The sequence below is a fragment of the Mobula birostris genome, chromosome 22 (genome assembly GCF_030028105.1).
Source record: "Mobula birostris isolate sMobBir1 chromosome 22, sMobBir1.hap1, whole genome shotgun sequence".
NCBI classification, from domain to species: domain Eukaryota; kingdom Metazoa; phylum Chordata; class Chondrichthyes; order Myliobatiformes; family Myliobatidae; genus Mobula; species Mobula birostris.
In genome coordinates this window covers 11,238,556-11,264,881 of record NC_092391.1, presented here as the reverse complement: position 1 = coordinate 11,264,881, position 26,326 = coordinate 11,238,556, and the positions used below count along the sequence as shown (strand labels likewise).

At 40.6% G+C, this 26,326-nt stretch overlaps 1 protein-coding gene across 3 annotated transcripts; it reads right to left on the bottom strand.

Moving 5' to 3' along the window:
- Positions 1–5: 5 nt before the first annotated feature.
- Positions 6–26,326, bottom strand: zbtb43 (zinc finger and BTB domain containing 43). 3 transcript variants are annotated; one of them, XR_011882783.1, is made up of 2 exons: positions 26,253–26,326; positions 6–1,346 (listed from the first exon to the last, which is right to left on the bottom strand). XR_011882783.1 is itself a non-coding variant. In XM_072239986.1 (2 exons), exon 2 carries the CDS (start codon positions 17,996–17,998, stop codon positions 16,577–16,579), a length of 1,422 nt encoding a protein of 473 aa, XP_072096087.1. In that variant the 5' UTR covers positions 17,999–18,016; positions 26,253–26,320; the 3' UTR covers positions 10,511–16,576. The 3 variants fall into 3 exon arrangements, 2 of the variants coding, with proteins under 2 accessions (XP_072096087.1, XP_072096088.1); XM_072239986.1 differs by lacking the exon at positions 6–1,346 and adding an exon at positions 10,511–18,016 and having other exon boundaries at positions 26,253–26,320; XM_072239987.1 differs by lacking the exons at positions 6–1,346; positions 26,253–26,326 and adding exons at positions 10,511–18,016; positions 19,113–19,304.

Here is a 26,326-nt window from a genome sequence, read left to right as displayed (position 1 = left end):
TTTGGACTGTAAGAGGAAATTGGAGCACCCGGAAGAAACCCGCACAGTTATGGGGAGAATGTACAAGCTCCTTTCAGACGATGTCATAGTTGAACTCTGAGCTCTGACATCCCAAGCTGTAATAGTGTCCTGCTAACTGCTACACTACCATGGTGCCCCAAGCTCTATACTGTCAAGATCTATCTGAGCTTCATCCTTTGTCAAATTTATATGCCTCTGAATGTGCATGGTCCGAATATCCTCCAATGATAGGATCATAAAATCTTCAAAATCTATATTAAATAAAACTTCAAGTAATTAAAAACAGAAAACAATCATAAAGGATTGAAATGTTCAACTTATCTTATTGTTACCTGTTTGCCTTTCAGTTCTCCAAATGATAATGGTTGGTGCTTAATGCAAAAAGCTTAACCAGCTGTTGGTGGAGTGTAGATTTTTACTGGTCATTGACTTCAGAAAGTGGGACAGTGTGCATGGTCCTGTCCACATCAACAGTGCTGAGGTTGAGAGGGGTTGAGAGCTTCAGGCTCCCAGGTGCCTGTCCTGGTCAAACCACACTGATGTTAAAGCCATGCAAGCTCATCAATGCCTCTACTTATAGGAGGCTAAAGAAATTCACCATGTCCCCATTGACTCATTTTATCAATGCACCATAGAAAGCATTCTATATGAACGCATAACGGCTTGGAATGTCAACTCCTCAGCACGTGACTACAAGAAACTGCAGAGTGTTGTGGATACAGCTTAGCACACCACAGGAACCAGCATCCCCTCCATGGACTCTGTCTAAACTTCTTGCTGCCTCAGTAAAGCAGCCAGCATCATCAAAGACAATCTCTATTCTCCCCTCTCTCATCAGGCAGAAGATACAAAAGCCTGAAAGCATGTATCACCTGGCTCAAGGACAGCTTCTATCCCACTGTATCAGTCTTGAACGGAACTCTTGTTTGATAAGATAGACTTTCGGCTTCGCTATACCTCATTATGACTTTGCATTTTATTGTTTATCTGCACTGCACTTTTTCAGCAGCTTTTACACATTATTCTGCATTAGTATTCAAACTCAACGCATTGCGTAATGATCTAATCCGTATGAACATTATGAAAGACAAACTTTTCAACTGTATCTTGATACATGTGCCAGTAATAAACTAATTCCAACATTCAGGAATGCTGGGAGAGTCCATCAAGCTCATGCTCCACACTCCACAGTTGGGTCCAAGCAGCAGTCCAGTGGTGCAGTCCTGTTGGGAAATCACTTGATCTATTTGGGTCGCAAGACAGGGACTGGGACTCCTGAGTGTTGTGGATCCTACAGGCATATGCATGGTGAAGGCAAGTGATTTCTGTAAAAAAAAAACAACCACATCTGGATGCAGAGAATGTATGTTCAGATACTTGTTCAAAGTTCAAAATAAAATAATTATCAAAGCACATACATTCAGTGGCCACTTATTAGGTGCACCTGTACGATAATGAAAATACCTAATCAGCTAATCATGTGGCAGCAATTCAATTCATAAAAGCATGCAGACATGGTCAAGAGGTTCATTTGTTGTTTAGATCAAATATGAGAATGGGAAGAAATGTGTTTTAAGTGATGTTGACTGTGGAATGATTGATGGTGCCAGATGGGGTGGTTTGATTATCTCAGACACTGCTGAAATGAGATTTTCATGCACTGGTCTCGAGAGTTTACAGAGAATGGTGCAAAAATCAAATAAAAAACATCCAGTGAGTGGCAGTTCTGTGGGCAAAAACACCTTGTTTAGGAGAACCACCAGAGGAAAATGGCTAGACTAGTTCAAGCTGAAAGGAAGGTGACAATAACTGAAAGCAGCCACACTTTATAACAGTGGTGTGCAGAAGAGCATCACCAAGCCTTGAAGTGGATGGGCTAGGGCAGTGGTTCCTCCCCATGCCTCGTTCGGTGCATTGGACAGCAACCGTGATGTTTCTCTAGTGCTTTGTCTGTTTTACAAGGCCTTGTTGCTAGCTGGGCACTCAACCAGCACGGATGGAAACCGTGCAAGGAGCCAGCCAGATTTGAACTCAGAACCTTTCACCCTGAAGTCTTGGATGGATGTCACTACACTACCAGCAACAGATTACAGCAGCAGAAGGTCACAAAGATATACACAGTGACCACTTTATTAGGTACTTCCTATACATGTTACCATATTTTACCATGAGATTCATCATTTTGCAGATATTCATAGGGAGAAAAAGACAACTGAATTAATGAAAAAAAAATATCGAAACAGAGAAATACTGCAAACACCAATAGCTAAAGAAGACAACCTGTATAAATAATAGTGAGAACATGAGTTGTAGAGAGCCCTTGAAAGTGAGTCTGGTTGTCATAGAATTAGTTCAGAGTAGTGATGTTTGAAGTTATCCACCCTGGTTCAGCAGCCTGATGGTTGTAGGGTAATAACTGTTCCTGAATCTGGTGGTGTGGGATCCAAGGCTCCTGTACCTCCTGCCTGACGGCAGTAGCAAAAAAAGAGCATGGCCACGATGGTGGGGGGTCAATAATGATGGGTGCTACTTTCTTGTGGCAGAGCTCCTTGAAAGTATGCTCAATGTTGGGGAGGGCTTTTCCAATTATGGACTGGGCTATATTCATCACTTTCTGTAGACTTTTCCATTCCTCGTTATTGATGTTTCCATACCAAGCCACAATACAACCATTTAGGACATTTTCCACTGTGCATCTATAGAAGTTTGCACTTATTAAGTAATACTCAAAAGTTAGCTGAGTGGAAAGAAGGCGTGGCCAGAAGAACATTTGCCTCTATTGACAAAACTAATTAAAATGCATTCCAGTGTTGTAATGGAGGCTGCAGTCCCTAGCAAGGAGGGTAATGGGGTGAGATGGATTCATTGAGAAAGAAATCAGTTTTTACTTTTTTCTCAGTTAATTACATCTTCCTCTATGGTGTTACACTGCCATTGTAGGCAGGAAAGTGTAATGGCAATGTGACAAGAAGGTAGGTTGTTGCTATAGTCAATATAAACCTAAGTATTTTAAAATGGAAAAAGATTAATAAAGCTAAACTGAATTATGCTTGCGTATTCTAATTATCACTGGTCACAAGCCTTGATTAATTTATGTGTATTCATCTACAGTAGAAACCCTGTCACCACCCAGTACACATTATTTATGGAAGTGTCAGTGGCATTATTCTTTTGTGTTTTTATGTCATATATATGCTTTATGTTAACATATATCTTCAGAGTAATTTTTTATCTGTTTACATTATTTTAATGTGATTATATGTACTGTATTTTACACCTTGGTTCCAGAGGAACATTATTTCATTTAACTGTATATATCTGTACAGTGAACGGCAATAAACTTGAAAAGTAGGGAAAAACAGATGTGGAATATATTTAAAATAGATTACAGTGCAGACTTCATTTGTGGATAGACAAATTTCCAAGAGGATTTTAAAATATGCTCTTTATTGTTGTATGATTAGGTAATGTTGTCTATTCAGAAATTTAATGGCAGAGGGGAAGAAGCTGTTCTGAAAACATTATATGTGTCTTCAAGCTCCTGTATCTGATGGTAACAATGAGAAAAATAACATGTCCTGGATGGTGGGGGTCTTCAACGATGGATGTTTCCTTCTTGAGTTATTGTTTTCTGAAGGTGTCCTCAATGTTGGGGAGGCTTGTGGCTATGTTGGAGCTGGCTGAGTTTACATCCCTCTGCAGTTTTTTCCAATCCTGTGCACTGATGTCTCCATACTAGATGGCGTCATTCTAACACTACAGCATTCTGACTGCTACCAATTACAGTGCTCGCCATGGTACAGCAGGGTAATTAGGTAGATTTGAAAATATCAGGTACCATTTTAATGTCTTCATATCCTTTCAGTCAGACCCATCCAAGCCCAGTCTCTGCCATCACTACTGGTATTTTTTAATGATTAAAGAGATTAACTTTGTCACATGTACATCAAAACATTGAAACATACAGTGAAATGCATCATTTACTTTAAATACCAACATAGTCCAAGGATAAGCTGGGGGCCTATAAGTGGCGCCGTATTTTCAGTGCCAACATAGCATGCCTACAACTTCCTAATCCTAACTAACTCATACATCTTTCGGAACGTGGGAGGAAACTGGAGTACCCAGAGGAAACCCACGTGGTGACGGGGAGAAATTACAAACAGCAGCAGGAATTGAACCCCGATCACTGTAAAGCTTTGCGCTAACTGCTACACTACTGTACCTTTGGGTGTCTGTGCTCTTGCTCTGAATCCTGCCAAGTTATAGCAGCTTGATGCCACTTCATCCTGTACCTCATGAGGGCTGCCTCCATCACCGTCTCATTACACTGAGTCACTTGTCACTCTGAATGAAACTTAACTGACACCAGCCTGTCAATTACCACCATGATTTTCAGCAAGATTACACCTAATGCAACACAACCTGACATTTAATCCCTCAAACTTATTCCGGCACTGAAGAGGTCATGGTTGATCTTCAAACTAATTCCATAAACCTGCTTTTACCCTAAGTCCCTATCCACTGATCCAGTTCTACCTCATAGAATTATAGAGCACTACAACACAGAACTGGACCCTACAGGCCATCTACTCTTTGCTGACTTGTTTTCCTGCCTAGTCCCAATGACCCAAACCTGGATCATAGCCCTCCATATCCATTCCCATCCATGTACCTGTCCAAACAACTCTTAAATGTTGTAATCGAGCCTGCATTTAATACTTCCGCTGGCAGCACATTCCACACTCTCAGCACTGAGTGAAAAAGTTCCTCCTCAGGTTCCCTTTAAATATTTCACACTAAACCTATGAAATCTAGTTCCAGTCTTACCCAACCTCAGTGGAAAAAGCCTGCATGTATTTACCCTATCTACACCACTCATAATTTTGTATACCTTTATCAAATCTCCATTCATTCAAATCTACCCTGCAGGGAATAAGGTGCTAACCATTTATGCATGAACAGTAGTGACTAATTCATGAGAAGAGGACTGAGCCTGGTTTCTGCTCACTATTTACCAGAAGGTGGCATAGTAGCATAGAGTTAGGTATCTATTCAAGTAGGACTTCCTGCATTTACATATGGTTTGATGGAAAGTTCACTATATACTTGCAACTTGACAAGGTTTATGGACTCTCTCTACCCTTAAAGTAGGCATGGATTGATTAAGCTACCTTGATTAACTTGCTATCAAGATTCACCCTTGGCCCGTTGTGTTTGCCATGTTCCATAAACATGATGCATTTTGGCAATATCACCTCACCTGCAAATTCCACCCTTAGAACGTCAAGGGCATCAGGTACCTGGGAATGTCATCATCTCAAAATTTTGAGTGTTCTATCTGCATCATTGTGTGGTACGGAAGTTGCAAGGCATCGGACCATATGGCCCTACAGAGGATAGAGAAAACTGCCAAGAGGATCACTGAGGGGGGATCACCTCCCCCCATTTGTGACATTTACCGGGAGCGTTGTATATGAAGGGCCCAAAACATTGTTGAGGACCCCTACCACCCAACCTACAATCACTTTGACCCACTACCATCAGGAAGGAGGTGCAGGAGCATCAGGACGAGGATTGCCAGACTTGGTAACAGCTTCTTCCCTCAGTCTCTGAGACTAATGAATACCCTGCCACCACCAAGGTGCTGTCACTAGGGCAGCAAGCTGTTTACTGTTTCCCTGTGCTGTACACTACATGTATTTTGAATGATAATTTATTAACTTATTTGTTGTAATATTTTGTTTTATGTGCTGTGTGTGATAATGTTTTGTGAGTGCACTGTGTTCTGGAGGAATGTTGTTTCATTTGTATATATGTACTGTCAGATGACAATGAACTTGAACTTGAAATTTCCCAAGAATACATTGCGTAGACTTGCAGATTAATCTCTGTTCTTTTACAGCTGAAATCAAAAATCTTCATATTCCATTACCCAAAGGTTTTGTGGCAGTGACCCCCTTCCTCTATCCCTCACTCTGACCTTTTACTTTTCACCCGGGACCCCTCCTCCTTCCCTTTCTCCTATCAGATTCTTTCCTCTCCAGCCTTTGGCCTTTCCCACTCATCTGGCTTCGTCTACCACCTTCCAGCTTGCCTCTTTCCCTTCTCCCCACCTTTTTATTCTAGCATCTTCCCCCTTTCTTCTCAGTCCTGAAGAAGCATCTTGGCCCAAGACGTTGACTGTTTATTCTTTTCCACAGAGTTCCTCCAGCATTTTGTGCATGTTGCTTTTGTGGCAATACCTTTTGTGAAATGCAATAAAACGGTTCAAGACGCTCATCATCACCTTCATGTGTAACCTGGGATGGATGGTAAAAGCTAGACCTATTAGTAACAATGGAGGAACTCAGTGGGTTGAGCAGTATCTGTGGGGTGGGTGAAGGAATTGTCAACATTCCAGGTACTAGTGGGGGGGGGGGGGAGATGGCCAAAATAAGGTGGCCTTCTTGGCTGTGCCCTACTCCAGAAATTAATTTTTTAAGTAGCGCTAGTACTAAACCATAACTTCAGACTGTCTGGTGCAAGCATGGCTCAACACCTAGTCATATCCGGGCAGGATCTTGCATAAAGACTCAAGAGTCCCCCATAAGTTTCCTTGCAATATATATCAGAAAACATTGCAAAATAATTTACTGAAAGCCTAATTTGCATCATGTACGATTTACTTACATTTCACATACGAGAAGTCTGCTGAGTGATGAAAGGAATCAAATCAATGTCATGTTAACTGAGATAAATTGACTCGGAATGCAGGCTATTTATTTGTATCTATAAACTTTGCATTACCTCCCCTAAGCAGTAAGACTGATCAACACCTCCAGCCACTAACCCACCCCACCACATTATCATTTCCTGTCAGTCACCTTACGTACAGACACACCTGTGCCTACTGTCATTTTATGGACATACAATCAATCGATGTATATAAACTATGTATTTATATTTAGTGTTTTTTTTATTATTGTGTTCTTTTTTATGCTGCATCAAACTCAGAGGAATAATTATTTAATTTTCCTTTATATTTGGGTACTGGAAATAACATTAAACAATCTTGAATTAATTGCAATAATTTACTTTCTGCATTTTCCTTGTGGCTGAAGGTCCCTGTTGAACAGAAATGGTTATATATTATTATACAGTACTTGGTTAACGGTAATCTCATGATTTACTTTATTGCACATCACACATCATAGATACACAAATGAAGTTTACAGCATAACAGAGGGCAATGTGTCACTTCACATAAAGATATTAATGAAAACAGTGAAACAGTTTGGAAATAACTTTTAGGATGCCTCATTAGGGTGCCATAACAGCACAGTGGTTGGCACAACACTAGTACAGCTTGGGTTGGTGGAGTTCACAGTTCAATTCCGGCCTCCTCTGTAAGAAATTTTGTATGTTCTCCCCATGACCATGTGGGTTTACTCCGGGTGCTACGGTTTGCTCCCACAGTCCAAAGATGTACTGTTCAGTAGGTTAATTGGTCATTGTAAATTGTCCTGGATTTGGCTAAGGTCAATAGGTGGGTTGCTGGGCAGTGCAGCTCGTTGGGTCAGTAGGGCCTGTTCTGTATCTCTAAATCAAATTAAATACAGTTTGATGCACCCATTTTGTACAGTAAGTATACACCAATGCACAGGATCAGTAAAAAGTGTAGAGGGTTGCAGACTCAGCTAATCACATCATCACTAGTCTTCTTACCATTGAGTACATCTTCAAAACAGCGATGCCTCAAAAAGGAGGCGTCCACCATAAAGGACCCCCACCATACAGGCATGACCCCCTTCTTAATACTACCATCACGGAGGTACAGGAGCCTGAAGGTACACACTCAACATTTTAGAAACAGCTTACTCCCCTCCACCATCAAGTTTCTGAATGGACAATGAACCAACCCCTGAATACTACCTCACTACTTTCGTTCTCTTTTTGGCACTACTATGTACGTACATCCACTGATGCCTCTGGACACATCTTCACTGATGTTCCTGGAATCATCGGGCGTTTCAGGTCTTTCAACATCATACACCCTCCTCCAGGTGACCCAGCCGGGGCTTATCAGACCCCAGCTTGTGTCCAGATGGATAGCTACTTATGACTCCATGGCTTCTCTCTTTTGAGCCACAGCCATCTTGAGGCCCTCTCTGCCACATCGGTGGTACAGCGGATGGCTCTCCTCTTCCTCTCTCCCTCGATGCCCAAATTGCTGAAGGCTCTAGCTAAGGAATAGGCTGCAAATCCCCTACAACCAACCTCCACTGGGAGACACCTCGCTCTCCATCCAGCCTGCTGACAGTTGCTGACCAGTCCTGTGTACTTGGAGAGCTTCCTTTCAAAGGCCTCTTCCAAGCGATCTTCCCCTGGGACTGTCAGTTCCAGCAGCACCAGTTGCTTAGTAGATTCAGACACAAGGACAATGTCTGGTCGCAGGGTGGTGGCTCCGATATGGTTGGGGAACTTCAGCTGCCGTTCGAGGTCCACCAACTGCTGCCAGTCCCTTGCAGAGGTCAGGATGCCTGCAGATGTTCTTTTGGCAGGTATTGGCTGCTCCCCAGCTCTGACAAAGGCAATGGTCTGCTTGGAGGGTCGGGACTGCTTCACCCACTCAACTCCTGCGCTGATGGCTTCAGCGATGGTTTTCAGGACCTGATCATGCCTCCATCGGTACCGTCCCTCACCAAGTGCCCTTGTGCAGTCACTGAGGATGTGCTCCAGGGCTCCTCGCTTGGAGCACAGTGGGCACGCAGATGACTCTGCCTTGCCCCATCTGTGCAGGTTTGATGGGCTTGGAAGCACATCGTACACTGCCTGGATGAGAAATTGGATGCGGTGTGGTTCAGCTTTCCAAAGATCAACCCAGGTCACTTTCCTCTCAACCGCATTCTCCCATCTTGTCCAAGCTCCCTGTTGTTTTACTCCCACCGCCTTGCAGGCTCTTGTCCCCTCCACTACTGCTTTCACCTCCTCCTGAAATAGACGACGCCTTTCCTTCCCTCTGGTGTCCATTTGGGGAGTTGGAAAGGATCCTAGCCCAGTTCGGCTTTGTGTGACCACTCCCACCAGCCTCCTGTGATGCAGCCTCGCCTCTTCCTGAACAGCTTCCTCTGCCCTCCACTTCCTGCCAGTCCTTACTTGGATCCCTGCTCTAGCCACCTTCAGGTCACTTGAGTCCCTATACTGTAGCACTTCTCTGGCTCTTGTTACCTTGAATTCTTCCTCCAAGGATTTGAAGGGCAGTTGCAGTTTGTTTGTTTGCACTCAATTACATAGAGTGCAATGCTGCTCAGGCTCTTTGGCAGCCCCAGCCATCTCCTGAGGTTTCGCCTGCCGAGATCGGAACTGCATAGACGAGGAGGGGCCACAGTATTCTGGGAAGAATGCTATGCTGATACACCCAGGCTTTAAACTTCCCAGGTAGGCCAGACTTGTCCACAGATTTCAGCCAGCCATCCAACTCGGTGCAGGTCGCCTGAATGGATGTTGTGTCCCTTAAAGAGCTGTCAAAAACCTTGCCTAAGCTCTTGACTGGCTTTTCTGTAATGGGTTGGAATGGTTGTGCTTGTGATGCTGAACCAGAACTTGTTCTCCACCTTCCCTTTCCTCAGCACCATCGATCTTGATTTGGCTGGTTTGAAACGCATCCGGGCCCACTCCACCAGCTTTTCCAGCCCCTGCAGAATCCACCGGCAGCCTGGAATTGATTCTGTAGTGACTGTGAGGTCATCCATGAATGCCCTGATTGGTGGTTGCCGTTGAGCGGCATTCATTCTGGGCCCTCTGCACTCTGGCATTTAATTTAAAAAATATATTGCAAATATAGAGTATTTATGTATTGCACTGTACTGTTGCCACAATAAACATATTTCACATCATATGTCAGTGATATATGACGTGCCAGGGCACCTCAGTAGCTCAAAGTGTCAGAGTTCACAGTTCAATTCTGGCACCGTCTGTAAGGAGTCTCTGTACATCTTCCCTGTAGAATGTGTGTGTGTTTCCCAGGTGCACCGGTTTCCTTCCACAGTCCAAAGATGTACCAGGTAAGCTAACTGGCCGTTGTACATTGTCCTGTGATTAAGTAAGGTTAAATTGGGGTTGTCAGGGATTGCTGGGGTGGCATGGCTTGAAGGGCCAGAAGGGCCTACTCCACGCTGCATTGCTAAATAAAATTAAAAAATAATAAACCTGACTCTGATTAAATTCAGGCATTTCATTTCAATAAGCATTACTTAGTATTTGTGCTTTCTATCAATGTTAGCACTCTTAACAATATTTGCATTACAGCCACCTGAGGACCCACCAATGGACAACCACTTCGGAGAACTTCATACTCAACTCGAGTGACTGCATCATTACTACTATGTTAGTACTAATCTCTATAACTTTACTTTTGACAAGTAGATAAGTTGGGTTGCTGCCATGCTGTAAGACTCTATGACAAGACATAATGATTTGGGCAAAACAGACCACAGAAGCAAACGAATGATTTGAGCCAGCTGACATTTATTTTACGATATGGTACTCATACAGTCACAATTTTCTTCTATAAGAAGAAATTAATCTTCACAGCATTGGCAACTGCAAGTAGCAAGCCAGACACTGTATGTTCAATAGAATGGGAAACATAGTTTAAACAACAAAAAAAAATATCACAAATTCTGACATAACTGGTTAGTTTCAGTGTAAATTCAGTTTGAAAGCACTTTTTAAATAACATTGGACAAAACATGAAACACTTGTTTTAACAGTTAGTAAACAACTTTGACAACAATTGTTCAGAAAGATGATAATTATTTAAAATTAACGACCTAAACCACGTAGGTTAAAGTAACATCGAAAATCAGGTGGACCCACTCGATTTTTGAAATAAGAACATAGTATCAATTTGATATGTCTCTTTAAAAGTTTTCTGATACACACTGGAAGTAGAGAACTGCAACATTTGAGAAAAACGCAATCTCTGTTCCACTTGCTACAAAAAAAAATCAAATGATAAGACATCCCTGTGTCAAAACTTCCTAAATACATCTTATATACATTTTCACAATTAGCTTAAAATTATATAACTGGAAACTGTTACACATGCCTGGAAGTTTTGTTTCCTAAAGTTTATTAGCTGAAAATGTTCTGTACCTCATTTAGTTTAAAGCTGGAAGAGGGTTAAAGTACTACCTTGACCTTTTTATATACTTATAAATCTCAGTAGCATTATTATTGATTTACAGGCTTCAGAAAATGAACAAGGGAGAAAAAATACATTACTAATTTGACATCACAGAAAGCAAAAAATAAGCTTCTCACTTGATTGTTCCTACTGATAAAATATACAACAACCCTTCTACTTGACCTCAAATGTCAGAGTATTATTAATCCATTTAAACTGAGTCTATATGCATTTATATTTTGTAACAGCTGAATAATTCACTAGATTAAACAGGTGCAAAAGTGAACCAAATGCCTAATTTGCCATCTTATATTCATTTTTTACTGTTTGTGATGCAGCTTCACACATGATATAGCACTCAGGCAACAAACGGATAACACAGCATGTTCTGAGCTTACTTCTTAATCAGACATCCCTATACAAAACCAATGTACAGCACATGGTACTGTCTGTGGATATCTGAGATGAACAACATTTAAACTTACTGTGATGACACGGAAATATTGATATTTTAACACAAGGGGAAACCTAATAAACTAGTTTCTGTGCAAGAGAGAAAGTCTGTGAATTTGGCCTAAGGAAAATCCTGCAGCAAAAGCCATTTTGCAAAACTTAGCACTTTAACCTTTTATATCTGATATTTGGTAGCAGTATAATTTTAAATGCACCATTGCATAAAGTAGCCTTAAACATCATATCTGTTGGAAACACTCTGTATTGAGTTACACTGATCACAGAGTGGTCACGTTTCTCTCACAGAAATATTACATAGATATCTAATCAAGATGAGTATGTTAATTATTGCAATGACCACTGTAAATTACTCAAAGCTTATCGTACACATCTTTCCAGTATAAATAAATTCATCTGTCAGTGTCCAGTTAGCTTTGACCCTAAAGACAATGCATTGATTTAAATAACATATATACATATATAAAGTCTAATATGAATTTATATTATTCTATGATATATTATCTATTGGATTTGAAAATCTGATAAATGTTGTAATTGAATTACAAAGTAATCAGTGCACACTTACTGCTTCTAAAACATTGTATTAATTATTTCAAATAAAGATGAAAATAGATAATGGATAATGGGACCAGGTATGGATTTAAATGACTGGTTTTAAAGTTTAATTTGAATTACACTTACATGACACTTATGGAACTTCCAAAACAGCTTCTTCCACTACTAGTTCATTTTATACCCAAATATTGCTCTATTATTATTTATTTGGCATAAATGTAATGTTTAATAACTGTAATATTCTGTGACCAGTGACAGAAATGGAAACATTTCATAAACAGGGGAAAACATAGGGGGAACTCACTCCAATCCAAAACCTTCAAAGTCTAGTGGAAGGTATAAATCAGATGGGGCCTTTCCCTTATGTCTGATAAAATTAGCTTGGTACAGGCACTTGCTGTGTACCTTAACAAAGGGCAAGGTGTTAATTTCAAAACAGACAGTCCAGTTGCACATAATACATGCAAACAGAAACAATGAAGTTTCATTGGTTCAATGAGGTTATCTGCGTCACTACAGATGATGTAGCCATTTTAATCTTATGGCCCAGTTGCCCCTTGAGCCACCAGACAGAGAAGGATATGGATTGAAGTGCTGATAAGTGGGAACAGCATAAATGGGTACTTCTTAACCAACATAGACATGGAGTGATGAAGGTTCTCTTTCTGTGCTCTGTAACTAGAATGACTCTAAATCTGTTAGGGCTCTGGAGAGAGCTTATTCTAACTTGGAAATACACTGGACTCCCAAGTAAAATATAAAATGCACAGAATGTCATCTCCATATATTCCACCAAATCCAAGTAAAGAAAGTCTCCTGGAAATTGATAGTGAACAAATATTTAGTAAAATAGATTTTCATTGGTCAACTGAAAATGCTTAATATAGGTGAAGGGATTCAGCCAAACTATTTTAAACATCGTTTAACTCCACATAATTTTAAGGACTGCATATCTTTTCAAACACTGTGAGAATAATTTACTATTCACAGATGAATTAAGCTATATAAATTAACTGTATTTTACAACAGCAAAGCTTTGCTCTGTAATTTGCTTTCTGGTTGTTTGTCTTAAAATAGTGCAATGATTTTTTGGGATTTTTTTCCTCTGGTTTTTTTCTTGCATCACACAGGTCTGTTTGATTCTTACAATGGACCACAGCAGTGATGGTTATTAAGTAAGTAAAGGTGGCAGGACTGCAGCTAACTATGGTATACACTGCTTTATTCTAGAGTTAGTCAGGAAAAGACGGGCAATGATCAAACAACATTCCAGTTCCTCTTCCATTTTCAAGGCATAAACTTATCACCACTCCCTTCCTCTAGCTCCCACCAAAAAGGAAGAGCACACTTCAAATTTAATAATGTGCTCTCATTTTCAATAATGCTGATGGTATTGGAAATAAGGTTGACAGTTTTAAGTTGTTCAGTAATCCCTTACCTGGTGCTAATACATTTAATTACAGTAACAGAAATCAGGGTACTGAAAAGGTTGAAGCCTTTAAACTGAGCACTACAGAGTAGACATTCATTTGAGGCATATTCATAAGAGCACCTGAGGCCAGGTACTGTACTGAGGCTGTGATGTCTCTTTCTAGAGCACTCCAGTCAGTCCCATTCTTTTGCTATTTCCCTGTAGCACCAGATAGTACTTTCTATTGCATGTCTGTCCACCAAAAGCCCAGATTTTAAATTTACTATACAGGCATTGGAATTCAAAAAGCCTTTCAGAGGAATTATCCTATTGGCTCAACGGATATGGAGAATCAATGCTGAATATGATGAGCACCTACTGTATTCCACAACAGTCTATGTACCTTTTAATTATATTAAAATGCTTAGGATGTTAAAGTAAATTTACCAAGGATTATACTTTAAAAATCAAAATCAGCTCTTTAATTTGGCATAGGCAGTGTTCAATTGGAAGCTGCTTTCCTCTATACGAAAACACCATTTACTCAAGGTCAGAGAGCTAATGATGCATTAGAGACCTTTAATGAGCATTTAAATGGCCTCGTTTTCCATGCTAACCACACCCCTGTACTTCCCTCTCCATATCTTATCAATACACGAGGCTGGCTGGTACATCTTCGACAGTATTTTTAAGTACTTCTGATCTGCCAAGTAATGCTATCACATAATCAAATAATTTCAAATTCCTACAGACAGGGGTGTCAGTTTTAGGTAAGCTGATCTCAGCGACTTCACACTGAAAGATTCAAATCCATTGCACAAGTAACATGTTTTTACAGATAGGATTTGCAAACAAGTTTTTTCGATTTGAGTGCTTTATAGTAGTCTTCAGGTCCTAAAAGTTGTAATTATCGAATAACTTTGGAGTTGAACTATGTTTACATTAAAATATCATTAGTTCTGTAAAACATCAACTGCTTATAGGTACTTTTAAAAAGAATTGTAGCTTAAAAATTTTAATTCTCAGGCTCTTTTAGTTCTATTTCTAAAAGTAACAAATGCAAAACAGAAATTAAAGTGTCATTTGCTTTCAGCGGAAAATGACTGAACATTTTCAAGAAAGCAATTAACAGTACATAATTTTCAAATCATCCACCTTTGTTAAAGAAGCCAATAAGTTGTTCTATCAAATGCTGCATTTTCATCTTTGGAGCTTATTAATTATTAATTTCCTGTTCTCTCTTTCCACCTTATATTCTTCTATAATTTCATTGTGGTTTCATAGATGTCCATCTGCTGTGAATAATACCTTACCAAATAGAAACTTTTGTCAGTAAATCTTGAACACAAGAGATTCTGCAGATGCTGATGAACACCCAGAGGAACAAACATAAAATGCTGGAGCTTTCATCAGGTCCTGATAAGAGTCTCAGCCCAAAATGTTGACTGTTTGTTCCTTTTCATAGATGCTGCCTGATGTGCTGAGTTCCGTCAGTAAATCTGACTGGTAATTTACTCCTCAGCTGTCATGCATGCTCAACATTTAGTGTCTAGGACACAATACTTCAAATATACACATACACAGAGTATGCAAGTAATACCATTTTGGGAAACGAGCATCAGTCTACTATAGTTGTTATTTTCAGCCTGTCTCACACCTAGTTATTTAAAGCCACTATCAATGCAGACAATTTTTTTTAGAATGCATTGCAAAGCTACAACATACCAAATATTCAAAGTTACAGAAAGATTTCTTAAGTTATTCATCAGCCAACATGCCAAATGAAAGGTTTGGTTGAAAGACTTCAAACATCTTAAAGAGTATTTCAATCTGTAAGCCTTTTGCAAAATGATCGGCAGTCCATTGTTCACAAACAACGTTGGGCACCATTCGAACACCGAGCTCAGTACTAATCCTCAAAGTCCAAATATAATTCTGAGGATCAGGCTCCAGAATACAACACTTTAATAGGAATTTCCATTAACATGGCACCTGCAGCCTTGGAATTTAAGATGATTGTAAACTGCTCCAACTTCTGGTTTTGTGCATGTAATATATAAATTCCTATCACAATCCTCTCCATTACATAAAACTGCCTTTGTGAAAGGCAGAAAAGGGAAAGAATGAGACTTGGATTAATATAGTCCATTTAATCTCAGGACATTCGGAAGTGCTTTACAGCTAAAATAGAACTTTTTCTAAAGTATAAACACTGTTGTAATGTAGGATAAACAGCTGCTAGTTTATGCACAGCAAGATTAAATAATGTTTATTTTCTGCAAGTGATGTTGATTGAGAATAAAAATTATCCAGGACTTTAGGCTACCTCCCCTATTCTTCCTTTGAAACAATGCCATGGGATTTTTAACATGTACCTAAGGGCATTTGCAGCCGCGGTTTAATCTCTCATTGGAAAGATGGCACTCCAATGTATTTCCTCAGTGATGCATGTAAGTGGCGGCCTATTCCCCCAGTCGCTTGTGGGGGACTCGAGCCCAAAAAGCTTCAGACTCAGAGGAGAGATGTTCATTTGCGAGCTGACAGCATTTCTACACACAACGCTCTCAGTATAGACTCGACATAAAATATACATGTGCAAATGGAGCTAATAACACATTAGCAAAATACAGTTCTACATTTATTCCTAGATTTGCTTTCACTTCTTTCCACATTAAATGTACACAAGGCTCGTCAATTCAGTTGTCTAGCAGTCATGTAATTGTGCAAGATTTAAAGTGTAAAAACTATAGGAGAATGGTTTTGGTTAAATAAATGTCATTGTGGCACCTACAGATTTCTCACAATCCCCTGGCTGTCAGCAATGAAACCTCTGGTTTTCTACTGTGATTGAGCCCACCACTGAATGAGTCAAAAGCACTTAAAACATCTTAACTACATCAAGTACCGTATATAATTTAAATGGGCCTCTTGGCCCATAAGTCCTGTCAGCGGACATCAGGGACCTGATACAGTTTTGTGCACGATGTCACATGCCGATGAAAACTATCTCGCCACATGAATTTCTTACCACAGATGTGGCACTCATACGGTTTAATGCCAGTATGGATCTTCATATGGCCAACAAGATGGTGCTTCATTTTAAATTTCTTACCACAAACACCACAGCCATATGGCCGGAGGCCAAGATGCATGCTCATGTGTCGATCTCGCTGACTCTTGTGAGTGAAGTTTTTGCCACACTGACATGGGTAAAGTTTGTAAACAACAGCAGTGAAGCCAGAGTGAGAGGTCTTTTCATTAACTGGTGGCCCTAGTTCACCTTCAACCCCATAACCAGGCAGTCGATTCACCTGCATTTCTGCTGCCATCAATGGATCCTGACGGTGTGCACTGATGCTCGTATCTCCCCTGTCAGCTGAAAACTCATCCAGTGATGACCCATAGTAATCAACCTGCTCATCGTAAGAACGATTCTCAGGTCCTTCCTCAAACATCTCTTGGTTTTTGGCAGTGACGATATTAAAGCTGTCATCAATGCTGGAAGATTGTATTACTGGTTCTGCCTGAGTAAGGTTCTCCGACTCGGAGACTTGGTGATCTTCAACAGCAGGAAGGGAGACTCCATCACCATAATCCTGCTCAAACTTTTCCTGTTTTACATACACCCACCGTTTGTGAGGCATTATGCTAGGTTGACTATACAGCGGTCTGGCAAAAGCATACTCTGCACTGTCACTTGCTCCTTCCTCGCCATCCTGGCTATTCATTTCTGCACTTAAGTGATCCTGCTCTCCCGAGGAATTGCTGGGAAGGTTGTCGTGATCTACGGATTGGGGCGGTGATACGTTACCCTCTTTGGGGCTCTCTTCACCATTTTCATCAGCCTTTGAATCTTCAGTTGTACCCTTATTGAGTTCATGTTGTCCCAGAGCATTGAGTTCTGAATGTTCCCCTAAGCCATTAAAATTACTGCTACTGGGTGACTGATGGTCAATCAAATGATTTGCCTTCTGGTATGGAACAGTTGGGCACATCTTTAAAAGTTCTGTACACTTATCCACCACGTGCCACATTTGAAGGAAGCTCGCTACTGTTAAGTAGCTGACAATGTCAGTGGCTGGCAATACAAGCTTCCCCGTGTAGCAAGATAACAAAACATTTTCAAATGCCTTTGGGTTCATCACGTCTGGCAGAAGAATCCGATTGCTATTCTTCAGTAGTACCTGATCACAAAAATAAGGTGAACTGGCAGCTAATACAGCCCTATGGGCCCTGAATAAATGACCCTGAACTTGAATAGTGATGTCACATAGCTGTCCATCTTGACGCTGCTGGTTTAACCTCTGCAGTAAAGTACTCGTGAAATTTGGGAACTCCACTCGGAAAAAATTGGTTGCTAGTTCCATCGTAGATGAAATCAAATACTGTTTAAAAATACAAGACAATGGATATGTTAAATGTGATCTGAGAAAATGCTAAATTTGTGTACTGTTGAGACTCAAAGTAGCATTCTTAAAAATTTCTCTTAGTTTTAAATACTAAGATACAATGTTTGTTCACAGCAAAGCAAACGTAATGCTTTTCAAATCACAGGTTAAATTTGGGCATTGGAAATGGTTATATTATTTAAATTTGTATTCAAATCTCACTATGGCAGCAAGGTAATTTCATAATTAGTTGTGGTTATTAATAAATTGATGCATTAATACATGAACTTTCATGATTTGCAAATCCGTTTTAGAAAACAACTTTCTACTTTTACCTGGTCTGACTCCTATGTGACTTCAGACATATAGCAATGTTGTTGAGTATTTTAATGGCTGCATCACTACGTGGTATGGGGAGGGGGCACAGGATCAAAATAAGCTGCAGAAATTTGTAAACTCAGTCAGCTCCACCATGGGCACTATCCCCCATAATATCCAGGACATCTTCAAGGAGCGATGCCTCAAAAAGGTGGCATCCATCATTAAGGACCCCCATCGCCTAGGTCATGCCTTGTTCTCATAGCTACTATTAGGAAGGAGGTACAGAAGCCTGAAGGCACACACACAATGAATCATGAACAATTTCTTCTCCTCTGCCATCCGATTTCTGAACGGATATTGAACACTACCTTTCTACTTCTGTATTTCTATTTTTGCACTACTAATTTAAATATTATTATACTTACTGCAATTCACATTTTTTCTATTATTATGTATTGCATTCTACTGCTGTCACAAAGACAAAAAATTTCACAACATATACCAGTGATATTAAATCTGATACTGATTACTGACTCTATGAAATAGCTTAGAAAACTACTCTATTAAAGCAAAATTTTTAAGAATTTGCAAACATTTTCATCTAAGGGGTTTTGTGGATAGCCTATCTTGGCCTTCTTCTGAGGACCCAACATCACCACGAACCAGACACTTAACTCAAATCATCTATTTATTTAGAGATATTGCACAGTAACAGGCCCTTTGGGCACTACGAGCCCGCACCACCCACCCAGCACCCAATTAACCAACTAACCTTTATGTCTTTGAGATGTAGGAGGAAACTGGAGCACCAGGAGGAAATCCACACAGTCACAGGGAGAACGTACAAACTTCTTTGTCGATATTCAGAGATCTCTTGCAGGATGTTAGGGATAAATTTGTCCCGGTGAGGAAGATAAAGAATGGTAGGGTGAAGGAACCATGGGTGACAAGTGAGGTGGAAAATCTAGTCAGGTGGAAGAAGGCAGCATACATGAGGTTTAGGAAGCAAGGATCAGATGAGTCTATTGAGGAATATAGGGTAGCAAGAAAGGAGTTTAAGAAGGGGCTGAGAAGAGCAAGAAGGGGGCATGAGAAGGCCTTGGCGAGTAGGGTAAAGGAAAACCCCACGGCATTCTTCAATTATGTGAAGAACAAAAGGATGACAGGGGTGAAGGTAGGACCGATTAGAGATAAAGGTGGGAAGATGTGCCTGGAGGCTGTGGAAGTGAGCGAGGTCCTCAATGAATACTTCTCTTCGGTATTCACCAATGAGAGGGAACTTGATGATGGTGAGGACAATATGAGCGAGGTTGATGTTCTGGAGCATGTTGATATTAAGGGAGAGGAGGTGTTGGATTTGTTAAAATACATTAGGACAAATAAGTCCCCGGGGCCTGACGGAATATTCCCCAGGCTGCTCCACGAGGTGAGGGAAGAGATTGCTGAGCCTCTGGCTAGGATCTTTATGTCCTCGTTGTCTACGGGAATGGTACTGGAGGATTGGAGGGCGGCGAATATTGTTCCCTTGTTCAAAAAAAGTAGTAGGAATAGTCAGGGTAATTATAGATCAGTGAGCCTTATGTCTGTGGTGGGAAGACTGTTGGAAAAGATTCTTAGAGATAGGATCTATGGGCATTTAGAGAATCATGGTCTGATCAGGGACAGTCAGCATGGCTTTGTGAAGGGCAGATCGTGTCTAACAAGCCTGATACAGTTCTTTGAGGAGGTGACCAGGCATATAGATGAGGGTAGTGCAGTGGATGTAATCTATATGGATTTTAGTAAGGCATTTGACAAGGTTCCACACTGTAGGCTTATTCAGAAAGTCAGAAGGCATGGGATCCAGGGAAGTTTGGCCAGGTGGATTCAGGATTGGCTTGCCTGCAGAAGGCAGAGGGTCATGGTGGAGGGAATATATTCGGATTGGAGGGTTGTGACTAGTGGTATCCCACAAGGATCGGTTCTGGGTCCTCTACTTTTCATGGTTTTTATTAACGACCTGGATGTGGGGGTAGAAGGGTGGGTTGGCAAGTTTGCAGATGACACAAAGGTTGGTGGTGTTGTAGACAGTGTAGAAGATTGTCAAAGATTGCAGAGACACATTGATAGGATGCAGAAGTGGGCTGAGAAGTGGCAGATGGAGTTCAACCTGGAGAAGTGTGAGGTGGTACACTTTGGAAGGACAAACTCCAAGGCAGAGTACAAAGTAAATGGCAGGATACTTGGTAGTGTGGAGAAGCAGGGAGATCCGGGAGTACATGTCCACAGATCCCTGTAAGTTGCCTCACAGGTAGATAGGGTAGTTAAGAAAGCTTATGGGGTGTTAGCTTTCATAAGTCGAGGGATAGAGTTTAAGAGTCGCGAGGTAATGATGCAGGTCTATAAAACTCTGGTTAGGCCACACTTAGAGTACTGTGTCCAGTTCTGGTCACCTCACTATAGGAAGGATGTGGAAGCATTGGAAAGGGTACAGAGTAGATTTATGAGGATGCTGCCTGGTTTAGAGAGTGTGGATTATGATCAGAGATTAAAGGAGCTAGGGCTTTACTCTTTGGAGAGAAGGAGGATGAGAGGAGACATGATAGAGGTATACAAGATATTAAGAGGAATAGATAGAGTGGATAGCCAACGCATCTTCCCCAGGGCACCACTGCTCAATACAAGGGGACATGGCTTTAAGGTTAGGGGTGGGAAGTTCAAGGGGGATATTAGAGGAAGGTTTTTTACTCAGAGAGTGGTTGGGGCGTGGAATGCACTGCCTGAGTCAGTGGTGGAGACAGATACACTAGTGAAATTTAAGAGACTACTAGACAGGTATATGGAGGAATTTAAGGTGGGGGGTTATATGGGAGTCAGGGTTTGAGGGTTGGCACAACAATGTGGGCTGAAGGGCTCGTACTGTGCTGTACTATTCTATGTTCTATGTTCTTGCAGACAGTGATGGGAATTGAACCCCAATTGCTGGTGCTGTAAACTGTTACGCTAATTACTATGCTACCAAGCTGTCCTAAGAGCATGTAATATGTCGTGATTGTGAGGAGCTATTGAAAGATTAGCTATCTGAGTGACTCACCTTCTCCTACCCCAAAGCCATTCCACAAAGCATTGCCAAGTGCTGAGTGGGATTCATTTACCTTCAACATAAGGAGTTTGATATTCTCCAGGGCACCTCAATTTCTCGCTTAAAAACTTCTTCCATCCATGTTCTGTCCATCATGGCTGCTGTGTTTGACATTTTTAACATGCGATGTCAGAACTCAGCAAGGCTTCCTTAAAAATATCTCCCAAACCTGTTATTTTTGACAGCTCGCTGAACAAGGACAGCAGAAATACAAGACTATTACCATTGTCATTGCCAGCTCATACAGTCACACACTTTATACAATATGCCATTGCTTCTGTATTGCTGGATACAACTTCAGGAACTTCCTGCTTATCAGCTCCGTCCCATAGATCAACCACACATAATGTAATAGATCTAGACGGAGGGAGCTCATCATAACCTTCTATTGGACTAATAAGAATGGGAAACAAATACCATCTATCCTGTGAATGAAATAAAATAAAAATCCTGGAGCAATTCAAATCTTTTCTTTGAATTCTGAGACATATGTGTCTCAGCGAAAGCATTTTGTTTTGATGGAAATGATAAAAAAGAAACATATAAATCATTCTAAAGGCGATGCCTCAAAAAGGTGGCATCCGTCATTAAGGACCCCCATCACCCAGGACATGCCCTCTTCTCATTGCTACCATCTAGGAGAATGTACAGGAGCCTGAAGACACACACTCAGTGTTTCAGGAACAGCTTCTTCCCCTCTGCCATGAGATTTCTGAATGGGCACTGAGCCCATGAAAACCATCTCAGTTCCTCCTCCTCTGTTTTTGCACTACTTATTGATTAAATTTTCTTTTTTTATATATACTTACTGAAATTTATAGTATTTTTACGTATTGCACTGTACCGCTGCCACAAAACAAATTTAATGACATATGCTGAAGCAAACTAAAAGCCCCGCTTTCCTGAGCACTATCTAATATCTCTCACCCTATCTTGTTACTGTGACTACGCTTACACTATGTCTCAAATTCAGAGTTAAAAACGATAGAAACTAAAACTCTACTTCAAGATTTCCAAAGCAAGAGTTTCTTTTGTACTTATCATTAGTATCTTGTTATAGTTACTATTCTATAGATTTACTGAATATGCCCACAGGAAAATGAATCTCAAGGTTGTATATGGTGACTTTAATAATAAAATTTACTTTAAACTTTTAATTAAACATGGTTAGATTTTATTTCTTCAAACTTAAAAATCAAGTAACATGGGAGTTCCACTGAAGAAATAAACATCAAAAGCAGGTCAGGTAGCATCTATGGAGGAGCAAACAGTTAATATTTCAAATTGATAAGCTTTCATCAGAACTAATTCTGATAGACAGTCATCCATCTGTATCATTGGCTCTGTTTCTTCAAAATGCTGAGCATTTCTTGTTTCTATTCTCAACAGCTGCAGTTTTTGCTCTTCAATTCAAAGCAGTTAAGCTTTTGTTACTTTAATGTGTATTTATTTATTACAGCTCAGGGCATCGGACTTTGGAATCAATTCCGGCATCTTCCGTAAGAAAGTTTGTATGACCTTCCGATGTGCACATGGGTCTCCTTCCGTACATGTGGGATGCTCCAGTTTCCTCCCACATTCCAAAGACGTACCAGTTAGTACTTTAATTGGTTATTGTAAATTGTCCTGAGATTAGGTTAGGGCTACATCAATGGATTCCTGAGCGGCACAGTTCTGAGGGCCGGAAGGGTCTATCTGCACGGTATCTCTAATTAAATAAATTATTTTAATGTTGCATGATAACATATCAACCACCAATATAGTGAATCATAATTAAAATATTGCTTGTGCATTCATTAATCTTTTAGTATGGATCGTACTTTTATCCTCCTGCTTATGTCACAAGAACTATTTTTTCCATTTCAAAATTGCATTATCTTTTTCAAAAATACATATTTTCTTGTTTCTTATAGACATTCTACACAGCAGGAAAACACTTGGTTAAGTAAAATTTATGCATTGACCAGAAACACTGAATTATTATCATATCTTACTGACATGCCATTTGGCTAGCTCTGGTAATATTAGCTCTAAAACAATTTTCAATGTCTGTGATGGAAGAGGCTGTCTGAATTATTCTAAACATGTTGTTTTTTTATGTGAGATTCAAACTTATTTTTAATACAATGGCCCACCAATGATCTTTAAGAAATGTAATTAATGTTGAATTCTTTGTGATTAAAATACTCCCCTAATCACTATGCTGCTGTCCCATAAAGCCCAGGAAACTCTGGTAGTCCTACAAGAAAACTAATGCTAAAACCTTTATGGAATCGTGGGATTGTTCCCACAATGAAGGCCATTAGGCCCATTGAGTCTATTCAAACTCCCAATTAATGCTCAATGGCACAGAGCCCTTACGTTTCTTCTTCCTTTCACTCAAGTTTCAAACAAACTGTCCAATGTTGTCTTTTATTCTTATGTGTTTTCTACCCGTTGTATTTGTTACAAGAATCATTTCAGAGTACTACTTGTACAGTACTGTGTTCTAATATTCCTGTAAGGGTCTTATATTAGTGCACTACTTCCAATTCTATTCACAAGTTTCAAACTTAGTACTTCACAACAAAAGTTTTGGTCTTTAACACGCCAAGATGCTGGAGGAACACAACAGATCAGGCAGCATCTATGGTAAGGAATGAACAGTCAAACATTTTGGGTCGTGACCCTTCATTGGGGCTCGTCCTGCCGAAGGGCCTCAGCTAGAAACATTGACTCTTATTCCTTTTCATAGATGCTGCCTGATCTGCGGAGTTCCTCCAGCATTTGTGTGTGCTGCTCTGGATTTCCAGCATCTGCAGAATCTCTTGCGCTTTTGGTCTTCAACTTGTGCATTATGAACTTTGACTTTGCCCCTCTTAAAGAAGTTCCAATCAGATTAAAGTTATCAAAATCATAAATAAGCATATCTTTACATTTTATTTGATCAATTTTCACATTCTAACATTACATTCTGATTTTCTATTCCATGAAGAAATGGATTAGTACATTGTAAGATAGTAGTGAATGTTCAGTATAGACCCCATCAAACTTAGAGACAAGGGACTGCAAGTATTGCAATGTGCTGCTAAAAGCAAACTGCTAGAAGAACTCATCCAATCAATGAAGTTTGGCATGAGTCCCCAAATCCTAAGGACTTTCTACAGGGGTACATCCTGACTTGGCTGCATCACTGCCTGGTATGGGAACTGTAGGACTCTGCAGAGGGTGGTGCGGACAGCCCAGCACACTTGTAGATGTGAACTTCCCACTATTCAGGACACTTACAGAGACAGGTGAGTAAAAAGGGTCCGAAGGATCATTGGGCACCCGAGTCTCCCCAATCACAAACTGTTCCAGCTGCTACCATCCGGGAAACAGTACTGCAACATAAAAGCCAGGACCAACAGGCTCCGGGACAGCTTCTTCCACCAGGCTATCAGACTGATTAATTCACGCTGACAGAATTGTACTTTTATGCTCCTGTTGTACATACTATTTATTACAAATTTCTACAAATTGCACATTGCTCATTTAAACGGACACGTAACGTAAAGATGTTTACTCCTCATGTATGCGAAGGATGTAAGAAATAAAGGCAATTCAATTGAGTTCCTGTCCCAATTAAACATAGTTACTTTAGAAGCAAAAACTGCAGATGCTGGAAATCTGAATTGACAGTGAAAAATACAGGAAGCACTCAGCAGGTTAAGAAAGTATCAGTGGGGAGAGAAACAGATTAAGGAAAAGGAACCAGCTGTCTTGTTTCGCAACATTTCAAGTTTTTTCAGTGCAATTTGTACTGCATTCACCAAGACAAGTTGGGGAATACTGCCAAATCTGAAATGTTTTATTGCTAGTAGAAAGTCAGCTAACTCCTGTTGCAGACCCCTTTATTATTCTACTCATTGCAAATATGTTAAAGAAACCTTAAGGCTTTGCTGACTTTGATGACAGTAATACCACCGAACATCAAGTTGATGTGGTTAGATTATTGATGGAGATGATTATTGCCTGGCACCTAAAGGCAGCAAATGATATTCCTATCACACATTAGTTTGAGACCAAATGTTCCCCAAAACTGGCTGTAAAGCAGAGGGTTGGACTGCTTCATGTTCTAACTGAAGAACCTACATAAGATTTAAAACATGAGGCACAAACTGATAAAAAAAAATTAAGCCTATCAAATTCAATAAATATCTTAGGTTAGCAAATTTGCGCGTGGAAATGCATTTGTGGGCTTAGGTTTTGATCTGTAGATAAACAAGTTGTCAGGAGTCAAATAGAAATAATAAGGGTAATTTATTATTTATTTCTTATTTAATAAACTTGGACTAATATGAAAATTTAGCACTTTTTGAATGGTGCTTTATTAAATAAAACGTTTTATTTACCAACAGGGCAAAGCAAGATAGCTACTTTTTTTTGCATCCACCCTTGCAGCCCTCCTCAAGCCTGCGCTACGAGACCCCGCCCATTTGTCTATCCTAACCTTAAGATGATTAGCCAGCCGCCTGCCAAACATAAAGCCCTGCCCATGATTGGGGGAGAAGCCGTAGATGATAGGGCAGAATTACTGTCAATTCCCAGGACCACCAATGACATCATCACACCAGCCCACCCCGCCTGAGACGTCAACAAGTCCTCTCTCGGTGAGGCCTTCGAAACCTCACGTCGAGCGACCGAGGATGGGAACGGACAAAAACGGCAGCTGGGTTGAAAGGATGCCCGGCCCAGCGCGACCTCGTCTCGGCTTGAGTCCGCAAGTGTCAGTGAAGGTCACCGGGCGCTGCCGCCACCATCACCACGTACCTGTGAGATTCCCTTTCACCTGAGAGGCCGCATCGGCAGCTCCCCGACAACCGCGCTGACGTCACCGACAGCTC